This window comes from Budorcas taxicolor, chromosome 7, assembly GCF_023091745.1.
Source record: "Budorcas taxicolor isolate Tak-1 chromosome 7, Takin1.1, whole genome shotgun sequence".
Taxonomy (NCBI): Eukaryota; Metazoa; Chordata; class Mammalia; order Artiodactyla; family Bovidae; genus Budorcas; species Budorcas taxicolor.
The window spans coordinates 12775144-12801411 of NC_068916.1; the positions used below are offsets into that span (position 1 = coordinate 12775144).

Sequence of the window (26268 nt, forward strand, 5' to 3'; positions counted from 1 at the left end):
ATGGCAACTTACTCCAGTATTCTTGCTTGGGAAATCCCATGGACAGAGGAGCCTGGCAGGCTAGAGTCCATGGGGTCGCAAAGAGTCGGATAGGACTTAGTGGCTGAGCATGTATGCAGCGTCATCTTAGGGTTAGTTTTAAAATATTTATTTACTTATCTGTTCGTTTGGCAGTACCAGGTCTTAGTTGGCCCATGCAGGATCTTTTAGTGGAGGCGTGTGAACTCTCAGTTGTGGCTTGTGGTATCTAGTTCCCTGACCAGGGATCAAACCCAGGCTCCTGCCTTTGGAGCTCCTGCATCTTAGCCAGTGGACCACCAGGGAAATTCCTGTTAGGGTGCATTAACTCATTGATTTTTCCCGATGGCCCAGTGAGGTGGGAGGCACTGGAGTCCCAAGACACATGGTAACTTGCCCAGGGTCATCTGCCCAAGGTCACTCTGTGGTTGGTGATGGAGCTGAGCTTTCACGTGGCTCCAGGAGAAGGTCAGGGACCTCCTGCCCCATGTGATTGCCAAACCTTGTGGATGCCTGTGGATCTGTGTACATCTTTGGGAGCCAAAAGAACCAGAAATGTCTCAACTGGGAAGGGCTGTGAAGAGCCACCTTGGGGTTCCCAATGCCTATGGGATCACACAGGGGATGGACATGAAGGGAGAGTCCAGCCACCAAGCCTGGCCAGCTGCCGCTGGGCAGGCATGTGGTTGCTTGCTCGCGGCCACAGGTTCCAGCAGTGAGTGCAGCGTGGTGGCCGCAGGCCAGAGTGCAACAGGCTCTGAACTGACCTGAAGCTTCTTAGTCAATTACTGGACTCCCCTCAGCCTCTGTTTTCTTGGGGTATAAAAGGAGGTTAGTGATGGTCCCTATTTCCTAAGGTTGTGATGAGGAGCTTACTGTGTAAACTGCATCCCCCACAGTGCCTGTTAAATGTTCGATAAATGTCAGCCGTTATTTTCATTCATGAGAAGCTGAAATCCATATTTGTATGGAAAATCTCCCAGTTTTTAAATGCAGACCAATAATTTCAACCTTCACAAGTCTCAGATGAACCAGTACGGCCCCTGGGATGCCAACTCACAACCTCTGTTTAGAATTTTGCTAATAGAAGTGGCATCCTGAGAGATGTCTTCTGGGTTTGGCTGACGTGAGGTTGATGAACAGTGCTTCATGGATTAATGTGTAAATGAGCAAATGAATGAATGGATGGATGGATGGATATGTGAATAAATGATGAAAGACAAAGTGAATGGATGGGAGCCTCTCTGGTGGTACAGTGGTTAAGACTCTGTGCTTCCAATGCAGAGGCCACGGGTTCGATTCCTGGTAGGGGAACTAAGATTCCACATGTGGCATAGTATGGCAAATTTTAAAAATAAATAATTTTTTAAAAAAACAGAAATGAATGAGCACACTAATGAATAAATGAAAGAATGAATGCGCCCATGAAGAATAATACACTAATGGATGCAATGGAAGGTTTTCAAGAAGAGATGTTTTAGAACATAAAATCAATCTATGTGAAACTGAGCCCTGAGCCTCCCCCACAAACCTGTACATTCTCAGTGGATGACAGCTTTGTCCCTCCTGGGGCTCAGACCAAAAACCTTGGCTTCTCCCTCTCCTCCACCCACACTTGGTCCATCAACAAATGTTGAAATATACCTTAAATAATAATAACCCCAGGGCTTCCCAGGTGGCTCAGTGGGTTAAAGAATCCGCCTGCCAATGCAGGGAACATGGGTTCGATCCCTGGTCCAGGAAGATCCCTCATGCCTTGGAGCAACAAACCTGTGTGCCACAACTATTGAGCCTGTGCTCCACAGCAAGACAAGCCCGCACACCACAACGAGGAATAACCCCCCACTCGCTGCAGCTAGAGGAAGCCTGAGCCGCAATGAAGACCCAGCACAGCCAAAAATAAACAATAGATAAAATTGAAGATAATGATACACCCCACATCAGCCCAGCCTGCCTCCTTCTCAGCCACCATGGAGTCCAGCCCTGGTTATCATCTGTCTGGACTGGAGCAGTCATCCCCGCTCTGCTCCTCTGTTGCCTTCTACGGTCTGTTCCATGCCACAGCAGCCAGAGGACATCTGTGAACCCGAGTCAAGTCACGCCCCTTTTGCCTCCATGCCTCCCGCTTCACTCAAAACAAAAGCCCCAGTTGTCCCTGCGGCCCCCAGGGCCCTTCAGAACCTGCGAAGACCCACCCCACTGCCCTCACCTCCTCCTTTTTCTCACCTGAACCACTTCACTCCAGCCATACTGTTCTCTTTATGCTGTTCCCCAAATACGTCAGGCAGGCATATTCCTACCTCAGGGCCTTTCCACTTGCTGTTTCTTTCCTCTGCCTAAGACACTAAGGTGACTCAGCCCAACCGCTTCACCTTAACCCCTTGGTTTAATGCTGCAGCTTGCCCAGTGGTCCCTCCTAGGGCTCCAGGTCCCCTTATTTTGCTCTGCTTTCTCTTTTTTCCAAAGCACTTTGCACCTTCCATCACACTATTAATTTATTACTTTTATTTATTTATGTTTGAGTTGCACGTGGGCTTTCTCTAGTTATGGTGAGCAGGGGCTACTCTTCATTTGGTTCGGGGGCTTCTCATTGTGGTGACGTCTCGTTGCAGAGCACAGCCTTCAGCAATTGCAGCAGGTGGGCTCTAGGGTACACGGGCTTCGCTAGTGGTGGCACACGGCTTAGTTGCTGTGCAGCATGTGGAATGCTCCCGGACCAGGTATTGAACTCAAGTCCCCTGCAGTGGCAGGCGGATTCTTAACCAGGGGACCACCAGAGAAGTCCTACTTATTATATTACATTTGTTCTCTGGCTCCCACACTGGAGTATCCCTCCCAGGAGTGCAGGACTCTGTTAACATGTATTCTGAACACCTGGGACAGAGCCTGGCATAGTAGGTGCCTTGTAAATGCTTAAGAGCAAAAATACATGTGAGCAGAGGGCACAGCTGGCTCATTCTTTGGTGATTATTTTTAAAGTGAAGTGTCCATGGTAAACCATACCTCCTCCTGGAGGCTTTCCAAGAATGGTGCATGCAGCTCTGCCGCCTGCCTCTGCACTGGGAGTCCTGAGCAGAGGTTCCAGCCTTATCCCACCCTGTAGCATGACCCCTAGAGTGATCGGTGCCTGGAGAGGGAGGTACAGAAAGATGACTCCAGCAATAGAGAGCCATCAGCCTCCCCATTCTGAGCCGTGCCATGCCATGCTCAGTCACTTCAGTCATTTCTGACTCTTTGCAAGCCCGTGGGCTCTAGTCCACCAGGCTCCTCTGTCTAAGGCATTTTCCTGGCAAGAATACTGGAGTGGGTTGCCATGCCTTCCCAACCCAGGGATTGAACCCACATCTGCCTTCCTTGCAGATAGTTTCTTTACTCCTGAACGACCAAGGAAGCCCCCCAACCACCACATCCTGAGCACTCATTGGTTATTTCTAGCACTGTTATTTTCAGGGACATCACCTTCTCATAAGTTCCATCTCTGGAAAGCTAAGTCCATGAGTCATAATGGTTCCCGGGGGCTTGCCTCCTTGGGAAGCTAACGGGTTCCCTGGCCAAAATCCGTGCCTGGGCCACTCATCGGTTAATTTCCTCTGCAGCAGCACCCTGACATTCTCCATCCTTTCCCTGGCAGGGTCTCCCTTCGCCCGAGCCAGCATTAAAAGTGCCAAGCTGGAGAACTCAACTTTTTTTCACAAAAAGGAGAGGAGGATGCGTTTCTACATCCGCCGCATGGTCAAAACTCAGGCCTTCTACTGGACTGTGCTCAGTCTGGTAGCCCTCAACACGCTGTGTGTCGCTATCGTTCACTACAACCAGCCCGAGTGGCTCTCCGACTTCCTCTGTGAGTACCGCCTGGCCCCGCCCCAACCAGCTCCCTGATCCCTTCCTCACGCCCTTTCTCCAGTTCTCTTTCTTTGCCAGTATGTGTTCCCACATTCCCCTTTCGCTTGGGCCTGTTTATAACTGGAGATCAGGCTGAAGTTCCTGCTGCCTCGGTGACAGAACCCAATTTGCAGGAGGGGGGGGCGCCTGAGAGCTGGAAGCTGGAATTCGGGCCATCAGACACATGATCACTTTCTAAGAAAGGCATATGGAGGTGCATTGAAATAAAGACAGAGAGGGTCCGACTGCAAGACAGCCAGAGAGAGAAACATACATAGAATTTCTAGGTGCATCTCTGGGAATCAAATTTATGGTTGAGAGATGAAGGTGCATTAGAGACAAAACAAGTAACCTGTATGTTGTACTCATCTTTTCTTCTCATTTCTCTCTGCTGCTTCTCTTTTCTTTCAAACCTTCTGCTTCTTTCCCCTTTCCTCTCCTGTTCTTTTTGACTCCCTTATGTCTCGGATTCATTCCTAGACGATAGCCGCCAACAACTGTGAGAACATCTTACTCCTGCAGTGAGAACCAGGATTTCCAAGACTTTGCCCTTCTGGGCCTATTCCCAAATTTCAGGAATTAACATGAGATAGTATCAAAGTTGTTGACCACGTTGGGAGAGAAGCGGGAAAGGAGGGGTGATCTATGAGCAGGGCTTAAAAAGTAAAGAGCTCTGAGAAATCAACAAGAGTAGTGGCTGGAAAGTGAGGAAGGCAATTTGTTGCCTTGGCTCTGGCCTATGGGCCCCAAGTGAGGACTCCCCAAAACCTTTTTGCCTGCTGTTTGCCCTCCTCCTGCATCTTTTGGCTTGACAGAATTAGGTCTGTAGATTCTCTGCCCTTCTGACCTGGTTCAGAATTAACCCACGCAACCACTGGAGAAATCAAGTCTTCAGCCTCGCGAGGCCTGGGTGTCTGGTCCAGGTCATCATCTCCTTGTAACCCTTATTGTTCCCAGTCACGTTGGCTGACCACCCCACCCCCCCAGGACACTCCCCAGGGGCCAGTTTTCCTTCTGAGAGCCGTGACCTAGTTCCAACCTTAGTAATTGCATTTGGTCCCCCTGGAGTCTCTTATAAATGAGAACTATTTACTTTTTGTCTTAACCTCCTCGGATAGCCTATTTTTAATCTCCCATATTCTCCCCACTAATCACCTTGCTCTGTCTGTCCTGGTTCGGGAACAGGGGGTTGAGACTTCCTGCCTGGGGCCTCTCTGTCTATAAACATCCTTTAATTATCAATTTCCAGTTGAGAAAACTGTGACACAGAGAGGTTAAGTAACTTGCCCAGAGTCACACAGCTACTTAATGATGTAGCCAGGATGTGAACCCAAGCTATATCTGATGGTACATCCCTGCCACGATCATCAGGTAACCAGGTTCTCAGTGCCTGCTCTGCCCCCAACTCTCCATGTGACCTTGGACAAATTATTACCATTATCCATCAAATGAAGACATCTTCAATTATCGCTGCTGCCGTTTAGTTGCTAGATGTGTCCAACTCTTTGCGACCCCATGGATTGTAGCCTGCCAGGTTCCTCAGTCCATGGGATTTCCCAGGCACGAACAATGGAGTGGGGGCTTCCCTGGTGGCCAGTGGTTAAGAATCTGCCTTCCAATGCGAGGGACACGGGTTCCATCCCTGATCAGGGAACTAAGATCCCGCCTGCCATAGGGCAAATAAGCCCATGCTCCACAAGTAGAGAGAAGCCCCCACACATAACTAAGACCTAGCACAGCCAAATAAATAAGTAAATAATTTAAAAAAAAAAAAAGAACAATGGATTGGGTTGCCATTTCCTTCTTCAGGAGATCTTCCACACCCAGGGATTGAACTTAGGTCTCCTGCTTGGCAGGCAGCTTCTTTACCACTGAGCCACCTCTTCAATTATATGGCACTCTGTTATTCTTATGTTATGTGCCACTAAGAAATGAAACAATGCTGCCATCTTAAACTAGGCCATGCTGATTTTAAGTTACACCCCAGTTTCGGAGATGTCAAAACATGAACAAAAATATGTGTCTTGTAATCGATGAAGTGTAGTCGTTTCTCTGGGTCTCACATTTCTCTTCTATACTTGGGAGAAATTGGATTTGATGACCCTGAAGCTTCTTCCAGATCCACCAGTGCCCAGAGATCAGTAATTCTCTCAGCTCTTGTGCACCACCAACTCTCATGATTCCGTGGCAACTGGGGAACAAGCATCTTGGAAACTCTTACGTCCTCCTCGAATTTCTTCTTGGGGCTTTTGGAATGCTTCAGATGTTACAGACAGATGTCCTCACTGACATTTCAGTCTTGAGGGCCCTGGAGACCCTGGAGTTTCCCTCAGACACTGAAAGCTCCCTGGGGTCCTGAAACTAAGGGAAAGCTCAATAATTGGGAATGAGTGGGAAAGACCTTGACAGTCAGTTCAAATCACCTCTTAAAAGAAGGATATAGAGACTTCCTCGGTGGTCCAGTGGCTGAGACTCGGCACTCCCAGTGCAGATGGTCAGGGATCCAGATCCCACGTGCTGCAACTAAGACCCAGTACAGCCCAGTAAATAAGTAAATTTATTGAAATCGACTTAAGAATGATATACTGCGGAATTCCCCGGTGGTCCAGTGGTGAGAGCAGTTTCACTGCTGAGGGCCCAGGTTCAGTCCCTGGTCAGGGAACTAAAGTCCCACAAGCTGCGCGGTGCAACCGATAGAATAAAATCACAAAGAACTAGAAAAAAGTCTTATGCCATTTTAAAAAGGAGTGATATGAGTGATATAACAAATACTCTTCACCTTCAAACAGAGCTAGCTATGTGACCAGAATGGAATTCTTAGAAGTTTGAGGCCTCTGTCTTCGATTTCTGTATGCTTTCTTCCTCTCAGACTCTCTCCTTACCTGTCCTTCCCCTTCGAAAGGTGACTGCTCACGCCCTTCCTGACCACTCATCTTCCTACCCCACCAAGAAAGCCCTCTCAGAAAAGGAACTGCTATTAACCATTTCTTTGCTGGAGCGAACAAATACTCATAGTTAACTCTTCCCAAGGCAAAATTTTCACCGTTATGCATTCTCATCAAAAAAACAAAAGGCTTTGTCTTACATCAAGACTTTTAGACATTAGCAAGACAGGATTTCTAGGGGACATCCAATGAGTTTTCCTAGTTGGGAGAAAAGCCATGCCTTAGATTGGTTGCCTGTGGCACTCCCAACTAAGTCCCTAGCACAAGTATTACAAATAGGACACTGTTATGATTTCTATTATTATTTCTATTATTCCTTTGGAGCTCAAGCATATAAAAGCAGTTGAGTCATAATCCTTGTGTATTATTACATACTTCTTAGTAATAGCACTTTGTTAGTTATCGAGTTAGTCAATTATTAGCCAGTTAGTTCATTCATTCATTTCTTTTTAATTAATTTTTATTGGAGTATAGTTGCTTGTTCATTTTAAAAACATAGTAAAATGTATAAAATAAACAATGAGGATCTATCGAATAGCATAAGACACTATATTCAATACCTTGTAATAACCTATAATGGGAAAGAGTATCTGTTCACACACACACACATATATATGTATGTATAACAGCATCACTTTGCTGATTCAATTATATTTACCTGGAATAAGCGTGCATGTACAGTTGCTCAGTCGTGTCCAACTCTTTGCAACCCCATGGACTACACTCCACCAGGCTTCTCTGTCCATCGGATTCTCCAGGCAAGAATACTGGAGTGGGTTGCTATTTCCTTCTCCAGGGGATCTTCCCAACCCAGGGATCGAACTCGCATCTCCTACACTGGCAGGCAGATTCTTTACCACTGAGCGACCTGGGAAGCCCATACCTGAAACAACTATACTTCAATTTTAAATTTTCTTAATTAATTTTTTTAAAAGCGTATAACCACCCAGGAACCCACCAGCCAAGGTTTCACTTAATAGGAACGTCAGAGCCAACTGGAAGTTCCCTCCACAAATCTAATCTCCTCTCTGTTTCCTCCCCTCCCTTTCTAGACTATGCAGAATTCATTTTCTTAGGACTCTTTATGTCCGAAATGTTTATAAAAATGTACGGGCTTGGGACGCGGCCTTACTTCCACTCTTCCTTCAACTGTTTTGATTGTGGGGTAAGTGCTCTGGTTTCTAAGGAGTTCATTCCTCAGCTGATATGCTTAGAATGGTTGATACCTAGGGGCACAGGAGAGAGAGAAGAAGTAGGGTCATCCCTGGGTATGACAGATCCTGCTGAGTGCAAAAGGAATCAGAGGATAATCCCCAACTTTGATGAGGATACAGAGCTCCCAGAACCCCCCCCCCCCCCAGCCACTGCCAGTGGGAGGGGAAATTTACAGACTCATTTTGGAAAGTGAGGGATGACCTGGCGAATCCGTTTCTGGGGATTCACTCTAGAGAAACTTACGTGGACACCTAAGAGACACATACAACAATGCCTTCAGGGGCTTCGCTAGTCCCAAACCAGATGACCCAAAGCTCCCTTCGCAGTAGAGTGGATAAATAAGTTGTATATAAATAATGCAATTCCCTGCACCAGCGAGAGGCAGCCTACAGTAGCCACACCCATCAGCCGCACAATATTGCACAGGAGGCAGACAGGGGCAAAACTAGTCCACACAGCATGATTCTGCTCGTGAAAGTTCAGACAGACGAGACCAAGCTGTATGGATTTCAGAGGAGCCTTGACTACTTTAAGGCAAAGACCTCGAAAACATAAGTCAAAGAAGCCAGACATAAAAGGTCACATATTACATAATTCCATTTATATCCAGAACAGGCAAGTCTCCAGAGTCAGAAGGTAGATTAGTGGTTGTCAGAGGCTGGGAGGAGGGGGCTGAAGAGTGACTGCTCATGGGTCCAGGGTTTCCTTTGGGGGTGATAGAAATGTTTCAAAAGTAGAGAAGGGTGATGGTTATACACTGTGAACACGCTAAATGCCGCAGAATCGTGCATTATTTTAAGTGAACCATTCTGGTTAATTTTCTGTTGTGTGAATTTCACCTCAATTTTTTAATGCAAGGAAATAGTTATTATAAAATTCAGGGTGGTGGCTATGTCTAGGGTTCCCCAGAGGCTTTCAGGGTGCTGACATGCCCTATTTCTCGACGGAGATGGTGATTGCATGGGCATTCACTTTGTAATTATATGTTTCAGGAATTCTTTGCACTCATGTTAATAAGTGAAACAAGAGAAGGGATAAGAGGCGTGTGAGACCCTCACTATGATTTCATTTGAGGTGGGGGGAGTTGGACTGGGTTCCTGCAAGGTCCAGACCCAGGGCACATTTGCAAGGAGAACGGACACAAGACCGGGATCCTCTGTTCTAGGTCATCATCGGGAGTATCTTTGAGGTCATCTGGGCCGTCATAAAACCCGGCACATCCTTTGGAATCAGTGTGTTACGAGCCCTCAGGTTATTGCGTATTTTCAAAGTCACAAAGTAAGTCTTTGGGTTCCCTGGCCTCCCAAGGCAGGGATGGGGGCTGGGGTGGGGCCACATCCTTCCCATGTTGGGAAGATGGGCTCAGCTGTCGCTACCCTGGCCCCAGCCTGACCCCCATACCCCAACCCTGGCCTCTTTTGGCAGGTACTGGGCATCTCTCAGGAACCTGGTCGTCTCTCTCCTCAACTCCATGAAATCCATCATCAGCCTGTTGTTCCTCCTTTTCCTGTTCATCGTCGTCTTTGCCCTTCTGGGAATGCAACTCTTCGGCGGCCAGTAAGTGCTCAGCAGCTTCTCTTGACTTCTACTTCCCTGGGGTCCAGCCCAGGGCCTCCCACCCTTACCTTGCTCACTGCATCCAGAGACCCAGGCCCACCTGCATCACACAGTCTCCCTTCCTCATGGCCTGGATGATGCCCAGTGTACCCACCCAGATGGGCGGGGCCCTGGGTACCACTCAGTATGTCTTTCTAGGGGAAACAGAGATGCTGGAGATATTGCCCTGGAAACAAGATACTGAGCCAAGCCCTCACACACCTAGAGTGGGACCAACGTGAAATGTTTGTGCCCTCTCCACAGGTTTAATTTCGATGAAGGGACTCCTCCTACCAACTTCGACACTTTTCCAGCAGCAATAATGACAGTTTTTCAGGTACAACCTTCACCCAGTCCCATGAATGCAGGGCCCCATGGAGAAGCACCAGGGTTCATTAGGACGGGGTAGAAAATGTGGGCAGGAGCCTTTACTGTGGCTCTTCCGCAGGAAGAAATGGGTAAGGCAGGTTAATCAGGCTTAGCATTGGCTAGTTTGAATAATTTCGGCAGGCCCTGGAGCTGTCTTAAGTTGTATGGAACCTGACCCTGGGCTAATTCCAACAGTAGAATACTGGCCTAAGTGTAAGAGCCCAGTAGTGGAGATGGTTTGGAGAGTGGGCTCTGAATTGGTTGGTTTTCATTTTTTAAACCACACCCACAGGCAAACTGTTTACTAAGTCTAAGAATTAGCTAGTCCTGACTCCCCGCAGGGTTAGCAAGACCCCTCCCATATGTCAAAGCATCAGAATATAGAAAATAATATACATCGATAATATACCATCTTCCCCGTGACTGGAAGACACCCCGATTCTGTATTCCAAAGCAAACAGATTGACCGTGGGTGGTCCCGCCAAACCAACTTCTGCACCCATGTAGGCACATGCCCCAAGGTTTAGAACTGGCCAAGCTGGGACTTCCAGAGCCGTTCCATGTGGGTTCTGTCTCTTTAGAGAACAGAAAGTTTATGGGAAAATGTGACTTCACTCCTCTCTTCTCCTGGGGGAAGGGGAACTTCTGAATGAGACCTGGAGACAGGGGGTTGGAAAGGGACACCATCCATGAAATTCTGAGCCTTTACATCAATGATGATCGATAGTAATCATCACCACCCATAGCACAGGGCTTGTTGCCCAAGAGGGATTTCATCCCCCAAGGACACCTAGAAGTATCTGGAAACATTTTTGGGTTGTCACAAGTCGGGTGTGGGGGTGTTACTGGCATCTAATGGGTAGAGCCCAAGGATGCTGCTTAACACCCTGCAGTGCACAGGGCAAGAGGAAGTTCCCGAATGCCAGGAGTGCCAATACTGCAAAACCCTACACTAATGGATTAACCTCTTTGGAGTTCTTTCATATTTACTTTATCCTCATGAAAATAATGGGGCTTCCCTGGTGGCTCAGATGGTAAAGAATCTGCCTGCAATGCAGGAGAGACCCAGGTTCGATCCCTGGGTTAGGAAGATCCCCTGGAGAAGGGAATGGCAACCTACTCCAGTACTCTTGCCTGGAGAATTCCATGGACAGAGGAACCTCGCAGAGCACTGGACTTGACTGAGCAACTAACACTCTCACTTTTTTTCACTTTCATGGAAATAATGCAAAGGAGGGAAGCTGGATATTTTTTTAACAACCGTGTAGATCCTGCATACAAATCCCTTTAGCCCTTCCCATACACATCAGCATCATGTCTTTTTGCCAGCACTTGCATCTCTTTACCTGAGGCTTCCTCTGATCACCTGTACCACCACCATCCCCACCCCCAGATACAGCAGTCCAGAAGTACCAGTGGATATATAGCAAGAGAAATTTACATCTCACAGTTCTGAAGGCCGGAGGTAGATCAGGGTGCACCCAGGGTTGATTCCAGGTGAGGACTCTCTTCTGGCTTGCAGACGACTGCCTTGTCACTTCTCTCACACACAGCAGGGGGAGAGAGGGAGACAGAGAGGCAGAGAGAGACCAAGTTCTCTGCTGTCTTTTCTTGTAAAGGCACTAATCCCCTCATTGTAGCACTAGTGGTAAAGAACCCGCCTGGCAGTGCAGGAGATGGTAAAGAATCTGCCTGCAATGCAGGAGAGACCCAGGTTCGATCCCTGGGCCGGGAAGATCCCCTGGAGAAGGGCATGGCAACCCACTCCAGTATTCTTGCCTGGAAAATCCCACGGACAGAGGCACCTGGCAGGCTGCAGTCCATGGGGTCACAAAGAGCTGGACACGACTGAGCGCACAATCCCCTCATGAGGGCCCCACCATCATGTCTTCAGCTAATCCTAATTCCCTCCCATCTCCAAATAACATCACATGAGGGTTTAGAGCCTCAACATATACAACTCAGCCTATAGCAAAATTTCCCTATCACATCAGAGAAAGCCAGAAAGACCTGAAACTCCTCTTCCAGGGTCACTTTTTGCTAGAACAAGTTGAGAGCTCCTCCACGCAAGGACAGCCCTTTCCTCTTGCAAACAGCCAAGACCATCCCCACCCAGAGACAAGGGCCAAGAAAGGGCCCACACGGCAGGTTCCAGCTCCACAGCTGCATCTCTGAGGGGCCCAAGGTTGAGGGGGGGTTGGCTGTGTGTTTCTCCCTCCCCTTTCAGATCCTGACGGGTGAAGACTGGAACGAGGTCATGTATGACGGCATCAAGTCTCAGGGGGGCGTGCAAGGCGGCATGGTGTTCTCCATCTACTTCATCGTGCTGACGCTCTTCGGGAACTGTATCCTCTGGGGGGCGGATGAGCCTGGGGCCTCAGGGAGAGCAGGGGAAGCACAAGGGAGTGGTTCAGGAGTCCCAGATATCAGGGTTCACGTGACAATGCTTTCCCTGACTCCAGCGTTTGCAGACACCCTCCTGAACGTGTTCTTGGCCATCGCGGTGGATAATCTGGCCAATGCCCAGGAGCTCACCAAGGTGGAGTTCGTGGGAGAATGTTGCTGTGCAAAGTTACCACCTGCTCATGGCAGATCAGGACCGTGCCAGGCGGGGGGCAGGGTAGGGTGGGGGATAGGAGCTGGGGTCAGAGCCTTTGTCCTGGCTCCACTGTGCCAGGGAGAAAGGCACCTCCTCCCCCACTCCCAAAATAGACGGTCCCTCATCAAGTGGCTTCTACAGCAAAGGAGGGCCGAGGTGGGGGGTGGTTAAGGCAGCAGGGTGCCCATTTATAGGGAGTGGGCAGTGTTGAGGGGCTTCCAAGGAATGCGGCAGCCTCCAGGCTAGCAGGCACCGTCAGCACCCTAAACCCGGAAGGAGGGGACAGATGGAGAGTAACCCAGACAAGGTTCTGAGGCTCAGTGTGTGTCCCCGTGAGCTTGGGAACTGGCCGGACTTCACCACTGAGTGGCAGCAGTAAAGAATTATACGATGCTCGTGGTTCCAGGCGTAACTGTCATTTCCCTTTGGCAGAAGAGGGAGCTGAGGTTCGGAAAGGCAGAATCACGGACCCCAGATGGGATGATGACAGCTGCTATTATTTAAAGCATCATGCTATACATGTCAGGAGCTCAGCATAATTTGGGGCATACAGGAAGTGATCAATAACAGGAGCCTTTGTAAGTCACTTCGCATGACCAGAGATCCGGAGCTACAGCTCTTCATTTTACTTCATTTTAGAGCTGGGAAAGGGAAGGCTAGGATTCAAACCCAGACTTAGCAAGTTCCAGAGCCTGAGTTCTTTACCCACACACCCTGCCAACTTTCATTTGAGCCCCAGCTGAGCAGGTAATGATCAAAATAAAAATTAACAACAGCCAAAGGAAATGTGATGGCCCCTCCGTATGCCAGACACCAGAAAGCATGAGATGGGGAGTAACTGTTATCCCCATTTTGCAGATGGGAAAACTGAGGCCCAGAGAAGCCAGGACCTTGCCACATAGCTAGGAACTGAAACAGCAGAGCACAGGAAATGAAATTAGAAAGGAATTTGGGGTGTGGGGGTATGAATTGTTCATGTGAGGAAGAAGCCGTTTTCATTCATGGTCAGTGGTATTGGATTATTTGGGCAAAATCTTATGCCAAGTACCCTTAGGGCAGCCCTGTACTCCCTAGGATTCAGGTCCACCTCAGCTAGGCACAGAGAAGGCAACATTGCTTGCAGGAACATAGCTTATGCCCTTGGGATAGCCCTTGAGCAGGGCTGCTAGGAACGGTTGAATGGGTACTGCACTGCACAAGGGAAGCCGAGCACCTTTTTGTAGTTTGAGGGGAAGATATCTGGAACAAAGGCATGTTAGGAGGTGGTCATGGTCTAGCCTAAGTCTTTCACCTGCAGCCCTATCACATTAAGAGAACATATGCAGAATCATTCAGGAGGGCCAGGCCTGGGGCCTGCCTCAGCTTCGCCGCCCCATCCCCCATGCCTTAAGGTACACAGGCCATATTCAGGGAACTGAACTGAACTGAGACTTTGCCAACCGTCCATCTGCCAGCCATGGCAGGAGGGAGAGAGTTTCCCAGACCCAGCCCTGACTGCAGGAAAAACGGAAATCTCTGCCACCCCCTAGCATACGGCCACAGTCCTGGCCACCATGCGGCTGACTGGCGTCACTGTTCCAGGGGCTGATTTCAGCCATGAGCTCATCTAGGTTCCAAGACCACATCCTCAAGGGCTGTCGTGGGGGAGGGGTGCCCCAGGAGTGTGGGAAAAGAGAGGGAGAAAGCTCATCTCCTGTGAAATGTCGTCCAGACCCTCATTCTTCCCTTTGTTTATTCCACAAGCATTTCTTGGGCATTTAAAATGTGGCAGGGACCCCACTCAGCCCCTGATGTGGTTAATTTTTTTGATTGAGGTGTATTTGATTTATAATGTATTAGTTTCTGGTGTACAGCAAAGTGATTCAGTTACAAACATACATTATTTTTCATATTTTTATTATAGTTTAGTAGATAGTGATAGATAGTGAAGTCGCTCAGTCGTGTCCGACTCTTTGCGACCCCATGGACAGTAGCCAACCAGGCTCCTCCATCCATGGGATTTTCCGGGCAAGAATACTGGAGTGGGTTGCCATTTCCTTCTCCAGGGGATCTTCCCGACCCAGGGATCGAACCCAGGTCTCCCGCATTGTAGGCAGACGCTTTACCGTCTGAGCCACCAGGGAAGTCACAAAGTTTATTAGAAGGTATTAACTATAGTTCTCTGTGCTACATCATAGGACCTTGTTGTTAGACAGGTTTTTATCTCATTTAGTCCTCACAGAAAACCTCATAGGCAAATTCTCTAAGCCCCATTTTACAGACTTTGTTATTCATTGAAAAGCATTTATTGAGCACCTGCTGTAAACAGGGCCTGGTCTAGGGGCCAGGGAAATAGCCAGGAATAAAACAGACAAATCTCTGCCTTCGTTGGTATTCTAGCAGAAGAGATAAATGAGAAGGAAACTTGTCAGCTAGTGATAAGTGCTAAGGAGAAATATGAAGTAGGGAAGTCTAGGAGTTGAAATTTTAGCTGAAGATTGTGAGGTGCAAAGAAAGACTTCATCCAAGGTAAGCAGAAAGTGGAGGAGCTGCTATTTGAATCCAGATGGATCCAGAATTTGTGCTTCTAACCATATGCAGCATGGCTTAACCTTGAGCGTGTTTCAGACTCATCTGGGAGCTTGTTGAAAACGCAGATGCTGGGACCCAGGCCAGGTGCTTCAGGAGGCCTGGGAATCTGCATTTGTGCGTTTGCAGTGTATCCGAGGCAAGTAGTCCAGGGACTTGGCTCTGAAAAATGGTTGGATGCCATGCCAGGAAGAGGGGTGGACTTGGGAGAGCGGGGTGGCCAGTCGAGCCCCACCCGTGTTGTCACTGACACAGAGCGTCCTGATCTGACCATTTCCGAGGTGGTAAGGTTGCTTCTTGCCCCAGAGATCCCAGCGCAGTGGGAGAGGTGCCCTGCCACCGCATGATCTTGCTTACTGGCGGGTTTGTCTCTGGCCATTTCTTTCTCGTTGCTTTTTCTTTGTTGGCTTTTCTGTTTTACGAATGAGGCCCTGCATGAAGGCTGAAGAAGGATTTAAAGCCCCAAAACGTCTTTTTCTGTATGTATTTTATAAAACATCTTCCCCCATCCTCCTCCTCTCTGAACCTAACTGGCTGAGAATCTAAGTTCCTCTCCTGATTCCCCTTCTGGAGGCTGTTGGCAGTGCATGGGATGGGCTGTGGGTGCCAGATTTTTCTGCACGTGGGGGCTTGTTGGTGTTTTATTAAAAGTCTTGGTTCAGAGAGCTTAAATGACCCAGGAAGTAGAATGAGAGGAAAATCTCTGCATTAATTTCCAGCTCATTGAGAGAGTTCCAAAAATCTCCGTTGTGGAAAGGGAAGGCAGTCTTTTTCCTTTCCTTTTCTTCTGTGTGTTAAAATAGGGTTCAGAATGAGCTGGGTATCAAGCCTGGACATGAAGGGGATAGCAGTACACTTAACCAATGAGTATACATTCCGATTAGGGGGCCTCAGCTCTGATTGGTTGGTACTCAAGCCAGACCTGCTTGTAAATATCTCAAATGATGCCCCTGGTTAACAGTAGGGTCAGAGATGAGGCCCCAAGGCCCAGTTCATAGTTTGTGAACAGGGATTCTATGTGCCTTTTAGGATGAACAAGAAGAAGAAGAGGCTGCCAACCAGAAACTCGCCCTCCAGAAAGCCAAAGAGGTGGCAGAAGTGAGTCCTCTGTCTGCAGCCAACATGTCCATAGCTGTGTAAGTGCCGCCGACTGAGATGCTCTCTGGGCTCCTCGGCCTCTGCACCCTCCCAGTCAAGGATTTGGGGGCAGGGAGCAGTCTCTGACTGGGTTGAGCCTTAGGAAAAAGTCCTTTTGGCCTCCCACCCACTTTCAGTCAATAGTTAATAAGCACATACTATGTGCCAGACACTGTTGCTGGAAATACAGCATTAACAAGAGGTTGAGGGGTATAGGGAGGGCTAGGAGTGGTGAGTGTTATGATTTAAGTGACATTGTCAGGGACGGTCTCAGGTGACAAAGCCTGAAGAAGGTGAGGGAGGAGCTCATCTCAGGCAGTGGGACCAGCACGTACAAAGGCCCTGAGGCAGCAACGTGCCGGTGTGGTTAGGGTGCATGAAAGAAGCCCATGGAACTACAGTAGTGAGTGGGGGTGGGGCAGTGGCAGGAGGTACAGGCAGAGAGGTGATGAACAGATCCTGCAGGGCCTTTTGGGCAATGGGGAAGACAGAGAATTTTGTTCTGAGCCAGGGGAGACGCATGGACAGTTCTTGAGGAGGAACAGGGACTCAGGTGCCCTCTAGGTACTATCAGGGGAGCAAGGGCAAGAGACCAGGTCGGAAAGGACTGCACTGTTCCCTGCAAAAGAGACAGTAAGGAATGCACCAGGGTGGTGCCAGAGCAGGTGATGGGTATAGCTGAATTTTAGACAGATCGTGAAGGTAAGAGTGAACAGAATTTGCTAGTGAATCAGAGATGGTAAGGTGGTGAGAGGTAAGGTGTTTTGATTAAAGAAAGATTCATTAACACTGCTGCTGCTGCTAAGTCACTTCAGTCGTGTCCGACTCTGTGCGACCCCATAGACGGCAGCCCACCAGGCTCCCCCGTCCCTGGGATTCTCCAGGCAAGAACACTGATACACCGATATTCTGAATCGTGCCTTTGCTGGGTAGTCCCGGGACTTTGCAACACTGTGGGGCAGTGCATCACTGGACAATGTAGAGGGGGCTTTCTTTCCCAGAATGCAAGGAGGTGGCTGTGAAAGGAGAACACAGGGAGATACATGCTCAGACATGGAAGCCCGTAGGAGGTGATGGTCAGTATACAAATATAGATACACACAGAATGCCTGGAAAAATCTGAATGTTCAAGGGCTTCAGTTGGCACCCCCAGCAACAATCCCACTGGTGTTTTTCACCACTGCATAGATAGACACTGTCTCAAGACTCCCAAATGCCTACGCGAGGGCTTCCAGAACCTGCTGCAGGTCAGTGTTTGTTATGATTGGCTGTCTCAGAGATTAAGAGTATTCTGAACATCAGGACCACCCCCAGGGGCCATGTACTACAACTTGAAAAGGAATAGAGAGGTCAGTCAATGAACATACACCTGACTGAGACCCCCATTAGACGAAATGCCCAGCCAGGCCAGGATACCTTACTGGACCAAGATGCCCACCTGGGCTGAGACTCCTGTAAGGCTGAGATGACCAGCCAGGTTGAGTTTTCCACACAGGTTAAAACACCTAGTTGGGTGGAGATACCCAGCCAAGTCAAGATATCCCACCGGGGCCAAAAGACCTCCCCGCTACCCAGGTCAACGTGCCTTTCTGGGCCAAGGTACCGACATAGGTGGAGATGCCCAGTGGGCCATTATACCCACCTGGGCAGAGATGCCCACTTGGGTCAAGATGTCCGTCTGGGCCAAGGTACCTACCTGAGCAGAAATGCCTACCTAGGTCAAGATACCCACTGAGATAGGTATCTGGGTGAAAATGCCCACTTGGAGCAAGACAACCACCAAGGTGGAAATACCTACTGAGCTGAGATGTCCACCTGGGCCCACACTCCTGTTGGCCTGAGTGGTCCTTGCAGGCCACGACGCCCAGCAGTTCCATAACCCCGGCGCGATTTCCTTGCAGGAAGGAGCAACAGAAGAACCAGAAGCCCGCCAAGTCGGTGTGGGAGCAGCGGACAAGCGAGATGAGGAAGCAGAATCTTCTGGCCAGTCGGGAGGCACTCTACAACGAGATGGACCCGGACGAGCGCTGGAAGGCCTCCTACGCTCGCCGCCTGCGGCCCGACATGAAGACCCACCTGGACCGGCCGCTGGTGGTCGACCCCCAGGAGAACCGTAACAACAACACCAACAAGAGCCGGGCGGCCGAGCCCACGGCGGACCAGCGCCTCGGGCAGCAGCGAGCCGAGGACTTCCTCAGCAAGCAGGCCCGCTACCACGACCGGGCCCGGGACCCCAGCAGCTCCGTGGGCCCGGACACCCGGAGACCCTGGGCGGGTAGCCAGGAGGCCGAGCTGAGCCGGGAGGGGCCTTACGGCCGCGAGTCGGACCACCACGCCCAGGAGGGCGGCCTGGAGCAGCCGGGGTTCTGGGAGGGCGAGGCGGAGCGGGGCAAGGCGGGCGACCCGCACCGGAGGCACGCGCACCGGCAGGCGGGCAGCCGCGAGAGCCGCAGCGGGTCCCCGCGCACCGGGGCCGACGGAGAGCCCCGCCGGCACCGGGCGCACCGCAGGCCGGGCGACGAGGGCCCGGAGGACAAGGCCGACCGGAGGTCCCGGCACCGCGAGGGCAGCCGGCCGGCCCGGGGCGGCGAGGGCGAGAGCGAGGGCCCCGACGGCGGCGGCGGCGAGCGCAGGCGGCGGCACCGGCACGGCCCTCCCCCCGCGTACGACGCGGACATGCGCAGGGAGGACAAGGAGCGCAGGCACCGCCGGAGGAAGTAAGTGGACGCGTGAGAGCCGAGGGGCGTCAGCTACCTAGTGCTCTCCCGAGCCGCTCGTTTCAGCTGCTCGCCAACCCGCAAAGGTAGATGGCATTGCCACAGCCCATTTCAGAGATGGGGAAACTGACAGAGCTGACCTGCCCAAAGTCACACATCTAATAAGTGGCCTTGAACCCAGGTCATCTGGCTCCAGAAGTTGCAAACCGTCACGCCCTTGTATCAGGGAAACTACAAAAACTCTCCCCCAGAATGGTATGGCTCTTCCATATGCTTGCGGGTTGCCTTGGGCAAGGGACAACACGTCTCTGGGCCTCAGTTTTCCCAATCTGTAAAATGGAGACAGTGGGATCTAATTGAGTCACTGCGGGAATTCAGTGATGTAGTAGATGCAAAGGGCCTGAAAGCAACCGACACATAAGTGCTTGGGAAATTTAGATCCTTGTAGCTGTTACCGAGTCAATCATTTTTTCACTTGACGTTATTCTGCCGGGGGCGGGGCGGGCCGGGGGCGGGGGTGGCAGCAGGGAACGGTTGTTGAAAAGCCACTTGGGTCAGAATTGAAGGATGAGCGAAGTTCAAGGCTTTTGGAGGCATCTCCCAAGCCAGAACCTCACCCAATCAGAAATGACACCCTCTTTTTTATAACAATATTCCATAACACTACCTAGAAGATCCTACAGTGATTGTACGTTGAGGAACCCAAAAACTTAAATGTTGAAACATCCAATGATCTTTTATTAATTAGCATCCTCTTCTTTTCTATCACCTGCCACTAGGACATCATCTTGGTGGTTTCTTTTTTAAAAAGAAAAAGTTTTTCTAAGTGTTTGTGTTTTCTTTTTTCGACATTAGGTATTCTTTTTCTCAAGTTTTATTGAGATACAATTGTCAGGCAGCATGGTTTAACTGTTAGGTTTCCCTGGTGGCTCAGATGGTAAAGAATCCGCCTGCAATGTGGGAGACCCAAGTTTGATCCCTGGGTCAGGAAGATCCCCTGGAGAAGGGAATGGTAACCCACTCCAATATTCTTGCCTGGAGAATTCACTAACACTTTTACTTTAATGGTATAAGTGTAAGGAGTATAGCATAATGATTTAATTTACGTACGTCAGCACCATACTGGTTTTTAATAATGTGTTTAAATGCTTCTGTTATACTCAGTATATACTAAGTTAGTACTTCTCAAAATTAAATGTGTACATGAATCCCCAGGGATCTCATGAAAATACAGATTCTAAATAAGTAGGTCTCAGATGCAGCCTGAGATTCTGCATTTCTAAGGAGTCAGTGCTGGTTGGGGGACCACACTTTGAATAATGAGACTCTAGAGAACTGACTGAAGCAATTCTTTTTCTTTTTTAATATTTATTTATTTGGGCTTCCCTGGTGGCTTGGTTGGTAAAGAATCTGCCTGTAATGCAGGAGACCCAGGTTTGATCCCTAGATAGGGAAGATCCCCTGGAGAAGGAAATGGAAACCCACTCCAGTATTCTTGCCTGAGAAATCACATGGACAGAGAACCCTGACGGACTACAGTCCATGGGTTCCCAAACAATTGGACTCGACTTTGTAGCTCAGTAAGTAAAGAATCTGCCTGCAGTGCAGGAGGCCCGGGTTTGATCCCTGGGTTGGGAAGATCCCCTGGAGAAGGAAATGGCAACCCACTCCAGAATCCTTGCCTGGAAAATCTCATGGACAGAGGAGCCTAGTGGGCTGCAGTCCATGGGGTCGCAAAGAGTCAGGCACGACTGAACAACTAACACTTCCTTAGTGACTAAACCACCACCTTTTATTTATTTGGCTGTGGCCAGGGCAGGGGTGATGGTAAAGGGGGAGTCTTCCGTTGCAGTTAGCCAGCTTTTCTCTTGTGGCACACGGGCTCCAGAGTGCTCGCGTTCAGTCGTTGCCACGCACCGGCTTAGTTGCCCCGTGGCACGTGGGATCTTAGTTCCCCAAGCAGAGATGGAACCCACATCCCCTGCATTAGAAGGTGGATTCTTAACCACTAGACCGCCAGGGAGGTCCCCCAGAGTGAAGCAGTTCTGATGCGGGCACCTATGCACAGAATCACCGTGAATGCAAATGTCAGCTGCCTCAGGGTGCCAGCAATTCAGGTGACAGGAGGGAGTAACCATCAGTGTTGAGATGTTCCAAAATGGTGAAGTTCCGTGTGACTTAGCCTACTCTTCCTTCAATTTGTCTAATACTTGCCTTCCAGGAAGATGCAGTGAGTATTTAAAACATGCAGCAGGACCTCCCTGGCGGTTCAGTGATTGAGAACCCGAGTTTCCACTGCAGGGAGAAGAGGTTCCAGCCATGGTCAGGGAACTAAGATTCCCCCAGGCCACACGGTGTGGCCAAAAGAAAAAAAAAAAAAAAAAACTTTATGCTGATCTGTGAAACAGAGTTAGGTTAAAACTCAAGGCTCAGGGACCTCCTGGTGGTCCAGGGTCCAGTGGCTAAGACTCTGTGCTCCCGATGCAGGGGGCCTGGGTTCACTCCCTGTGGGGGAACTAGATCCCACATGCTGCAACTAAGAGTTCGCATACCACAAATAAAGATCCCACGTGCCTCGACTAAGATCTGGCAGCCAAATAAACAAGTGAAAAAAAAAGGTTCAGATCATTACAAGCAGATCTTTCACCTGTGTGAGGGACATTAGAAAGTTGTGAAGGAAAAAAAAAATTCTTCCCCAGTGAGACTGCCTTGCACATGGTAAGATGTTTATATACCTGTCTCTCATTTCCTAAGTGCTCACAGTGCCCCCTAATTATTATGGCATTAGTTCTCCACATAGCTCCACAGCAGCCCTCTGAAAAACCATTGTTCCTCAAAAGGGAATAGTGTTCTAGGCTAAAAACGACATATGCAAAATCCCCAAGATAGAACAAAGGAGGCGAGTTTGCAGTTTGGAAGGTAAGGAAAGAGTGGAAGAAATTGAAGGGACAATAATAGGTCAGTAGAATCTTGAGTCCTCCCTGGGAAAGAGGAGGCCACTGAAGGGGATTTAGGTGGAATAAAGTCTAGCATAGGATTCCATGACTAAGACCTGGAGAAGAAAGTGGCAACCTGGCCAGTATTCTTGCTGGGAAAATTCCATGGACAGAGGAGCCTGGCGGGCCACAGTCCACGAGGTCACAAAGCGTCAGACGCAACTGAGCACACGCACACCATAGTCAAGAACCAGTGGGTCACTGGTGCTGTTAATACGACTGATATTCCTGTTGTTACCACCCCCATATTTACACCTCCTCCTATCATTGAAGGAGGCAGAATGACAAGAACAGAAAGGGAACACAGCCTGGTGGTGAAGGGCAAGGGTCCTGGAGCCAAGAGGTCACACTGCTGCCCCATCGCTTGCCAGCTGTGTGACTTTCAGCATGTTACTTCCCCTCTCTGGGCCTCCATTTCCTCATCTGTAAAATGGGGATAAGCACGGTACCTTCCGGGACTTCCCTGCTGGTCCAGTGGTTAAGACTCTATGCTTCCACTGCAGGGGGTGAGAGTTCGACCTCTGGTCAGGGAACTGAGATTCCGCATGCCTTGTGGAATAAATGAATTATATTTTTAAAAATGGTACCTACCTCCTAGCATAGATATAAACTTCAAATGAGTTAATACTTGTAAAATGCTTTAAATAGTGCCTGGCTTATAATCAGTGTTCAGGAAATATTAGCTCTTATTAGTATGAATATGATTATTCAATACTCAAATTTCTTAGTAGTACTAGTAATAAGCATTCAATAAGTTTTAGCTCTTTCTATTGTTATATCGTCATTACCATTAAGATGCTTGTATCAATTGACATAAAAACCAACTTTAAATCCATAGCCTTTAGATTGTCCACTCAAACTGCCTCTTTTCACAGATGGGGAAACTGAGGCCCAGAGAGGGAAGGTGTTCCTGAATGGGGGGAACCAGCCCATAGTAGAAGTGTGATGCCCCAGCTTTCCTGAATCCCACAGGTGGCCCTTACTCCCCCTTCTCTCCAAGTACTTCCCCACCTCTACTCCTAAGTCCACACCAGGAGGGCTCTGCTCACTCCTTTATTAACAGACGTGTCAAAGGCCCTGGCCAGGAGAGGCGTTATTCATCTGGCTGATAAAAAAAGTTCTAATGCTTACTGGAAATAAAATTCATAAAAATTCAGGCACTTTTAAACAGAAAAAAAAAAAGAGCCATTCATCTTGGAAAAAAAAAAAAAAAAGAGGGGTTTCCCTGGTGGTCCAGTGGTTTAGACTCCGTGCTTCCACTGCAGGGGACATGGGCTCCATCCCTCATCAGGGAACTAAGAGTCCACACGCCATGCAGTGCAGCCAAAAAAAAAATCCACATATAGCATTTAGAACAATGCGTGGTAGAGAATAAGGGCTCAACGATCTCAGCTAATATTATCCTACATGCCGCACGGCATGACCAAAAAAAATAAGAATGGCGAAGATAAAATTTTATTCAAGGACATAGCATACTAAAAAGGCATTTCAGTTCTACATTATGACAAAGCCAGTGATCCCAACAGTCCTGCCTGGTGCATTTCTGCTCTTGTCATTTCTTAGGTCTTTCCCCAGACATGCCGTGTTTTTTATTCTCTAGAGCATTGACAATAAGTACAATTGTTTTCTTTCTGTTGCCCCAGGCTCCCCCCCCCCCCCCGCCCCGAATGTCCCCCTCCTCTGAAACTTTAAGTGGCTTACCCCAGTGAAAAGTGAGCGGAGCACATTCTATTTTGTATTATTAAACAGTTGCTGGCCTTTGATTCCTCATACCAGGCAGCTGAGCCCAGTATCACCCCAGGACCACCAAAATGAAAAAGGAGCTTTCTCTGAATCGCTGCAAAAATCTGTGGATTGCAGGGCAGCCGCCACTCCCTGATAACCAGGCAGTGCCTCCTGCTTGATTTGGCTGAGCCAGAAGACATTTTGCCAAGACCTGTACCACCCGAGAAGTAATATCTCAGCTATTTGCATACTAGTTCCACCTGCTCCCATCACCATGACAACCTACTTCCCAAAAGGAGCAAGAAGAGAGGGGACTGGACTTCTGAGCCTCACAGTTGATCCTTCATGGGATGGGGTGAAAGGAGGGGCTCCATCATTTAATACTGATTCTTGTAGTATCCTCAATTTGCTTTGGCCAGTCTCCTCAGCACCTCTCCCCCATGCAACCCAAGTCATCCATTGCCCCCACGGTCTTCACTGAATGGTGCTGTAGCTTAAGAGCTGTAGGACCAGAGTCCAGCTCAGCCTTTTCCCAGCTGGGTAACACCACGCCTTTACCTCTCTGGGCTTCATCTTCCTCATCTGTAAAATGAGCCTAATCCTAATAGCAGCATCTCAGATAGTGGCTGTCGTGGGGACTGAGTGAGTTAATAGGTGCACATCTTAAGGACAGCGGAGCACCAGGAAGCAGGCCCATCCATCCTCTGGACCTAGGGACTGGAGCATGCCCTGGGCAAGCTGTCCGTAATCCTTAGCAACCAGATGCTGAAGTGATTAGCTGGCAACGGGATGCGGGCCTTATGCAATCAGCTGCCTATTCCAGGCAGATGATGGCAGATCCCCAAGAGGGAAGGGGGAAGGGGCCTGACTTCAAAGTTTCTGCCCCTTTTGAGTTCTCCTTGGAGACACTTGGAAATAAAACATCCTGGAGACAGATATTAGGCCTCTGCAGGCCTTGAGCTTGTTAAAACTCCACGGCAAGCAGAGCCAATAGAAGAAACAAAAGGCGAAACAAAAGACCCTCAGACCCCCCTTCCATCTGAACAAGGGGCTCTCGGTCCCGTGCGTGAGGCTGTCCCTTTAACAAAAGGCACGCTGTGGTCTCAGCTGCTGTGTTATTTAGTACCGTCTCTGTAGGTGGTGACCAAAGGATTCAGATCCTCTTTGAAATGATAACTTCACTGAGGCCGCTTTTGGGTAGAGCTCGACTTTAAAACAATATATAAAATGATGAGAAAATATCCCCAACCAGCTTTTCGACTGATGTTCAACTTCTAAAAAGGTACCGGGAGGGGATTAGCATTAGCAACCTCTTTGTGGGCTGTGGAAGAGGTTGAGGAAATATTGGTTTAAGATTTATTTCATTTAATCCACACCTTCAGAGCTGATGCTCAGTGTCCAGGGATCAGTGTCAGTTTCCCAGGGCTGGTAGCAATCCCTGGTGTTTGCGATCCCTCGGCTGATAGGAGGGTCACTCCAGTCTCTGACTTCACACTGTCCTCTCCTCTCTGTGTGTTTCTCCCCTTGTCTTCTAAGGACACTTGCCATTAGATTTAGGGTTCACCCTCATCCCAGATGCTGTCAAGATCCTTAATTACATCTTCAAAGACCCTTTCTCCAAAAGATGGGTATGGGGAACTTCCCTGGTGATCCAGTGGTTAAGAATCCACCTGCCAATGCAGGGGACGTGGGCTCGATCCGTGGTCCTGGAAGATCCCACATGCCGCGGAGCAACTAAGCCCATGTGCCACGACCACTGAGCCCGGACACTCCATAGCCTGTGCTCCGCAACGAGAAAAGCCACCGCTGCAATGAGAAGCCTGCACACCACAAGTGGAGCAGCCTCCACTCGCTGCAGCCAGAGAAAGCCCGCCCACAGTAGCAAAGGCCCAGCGCAGACAAAAATTGAAGCATAGAAAAGATGGGGAAACTGAGGCTCAGAGAGGTTACTCAAGCTACAGAGGGTCACACAGCTAGTAAAATGGCCTTGGTGAGACTCAAAGCCAAATCAGTCAGTCTTCTGAAGTGTCAGCCTAGCACCTGCAAGTGAGGAATTTGCCTGGGTCTGTCCTTTTCCCTGTGAGGCCTCAGAGCTGCTGCTGCTGCTAAGTCGCTTCAGTCGTGTCCGACTCTGTGTGACCCCATAGATGGCAGCCCACCAGGCTCCCCCGTCGCTGGGATTCTCCAGGCAAGAATACTGGAGTGGGTTTCCATTTCCTTCTCCGGTGCATGAAAGTGAAATGTGAAAGTGAAGACGCTCAGTCATGTCCTACTCTTAGCAACCCCATAGACTGCAGCCTACCAGGCTCCTCCATCCATGGGATTTTCCAGGCAAGAGTACTGGAGTGGGGTGCCATTGCCTTCTCTGAGGCCTCAGAGACACAAACCCAAAAGTAAATTACCTCATCTTTCTTCTGCTTGGTTAAAAACACCATGGGCTTTTGCAAGTTAAAAACTAAAATTAAAACAAGGAAGATGGTACCGCTGGTTTAGCCAGTAGA

At 49.2% G+C, this 26268-nt stretch overlaps 1 protein-coding gene across 1 annotated transcript in view; it reads left to right on the forward strand.

Moving 5' to 3' along the window:
• Positions 1 to 26268, forward strand: part of CACNA1A (calcium voltage-gated channel subunit alpha1 A) — a 343443-nt gene that overhangs the window by 243563 nt on the left and 73612 nt on the right. The window contains exons 12-20 of the mRNA XM_052643195.1: positions 3650 to 3859; positions 7898 to 8010; positions 9226 to 9338; positions 9486 to 9617; positions 9921 to 9993; positions 12253 to 12370; positions 12497 to 12564; positions 16222 to 16328; positions 18231 to 19046. Of these exons, the coding sequence (XP_052499155.1) occupies positions 3650 to 3859; positions 7898 to 8010; positions 9226 to 9338; positions 9486 to 9617; positions 9921 to 9993; positions 12253 to 12370; positions 12497 to 12564; positions 16222 to 16328; positions 18231 to 19046 (1750 nt within the window). The remainder of the gene's footprint in view (positions 1 to 3649; positions 3860 to 7897; positions 8011 to 9225; positions 9339 to 9485; positions 9618 to 9920; positions 9994 to 12252; positions 12371 to 12496; positions 12565 to 16221; positions 16329 to 18230; positions 19047 to 26268) is intronic.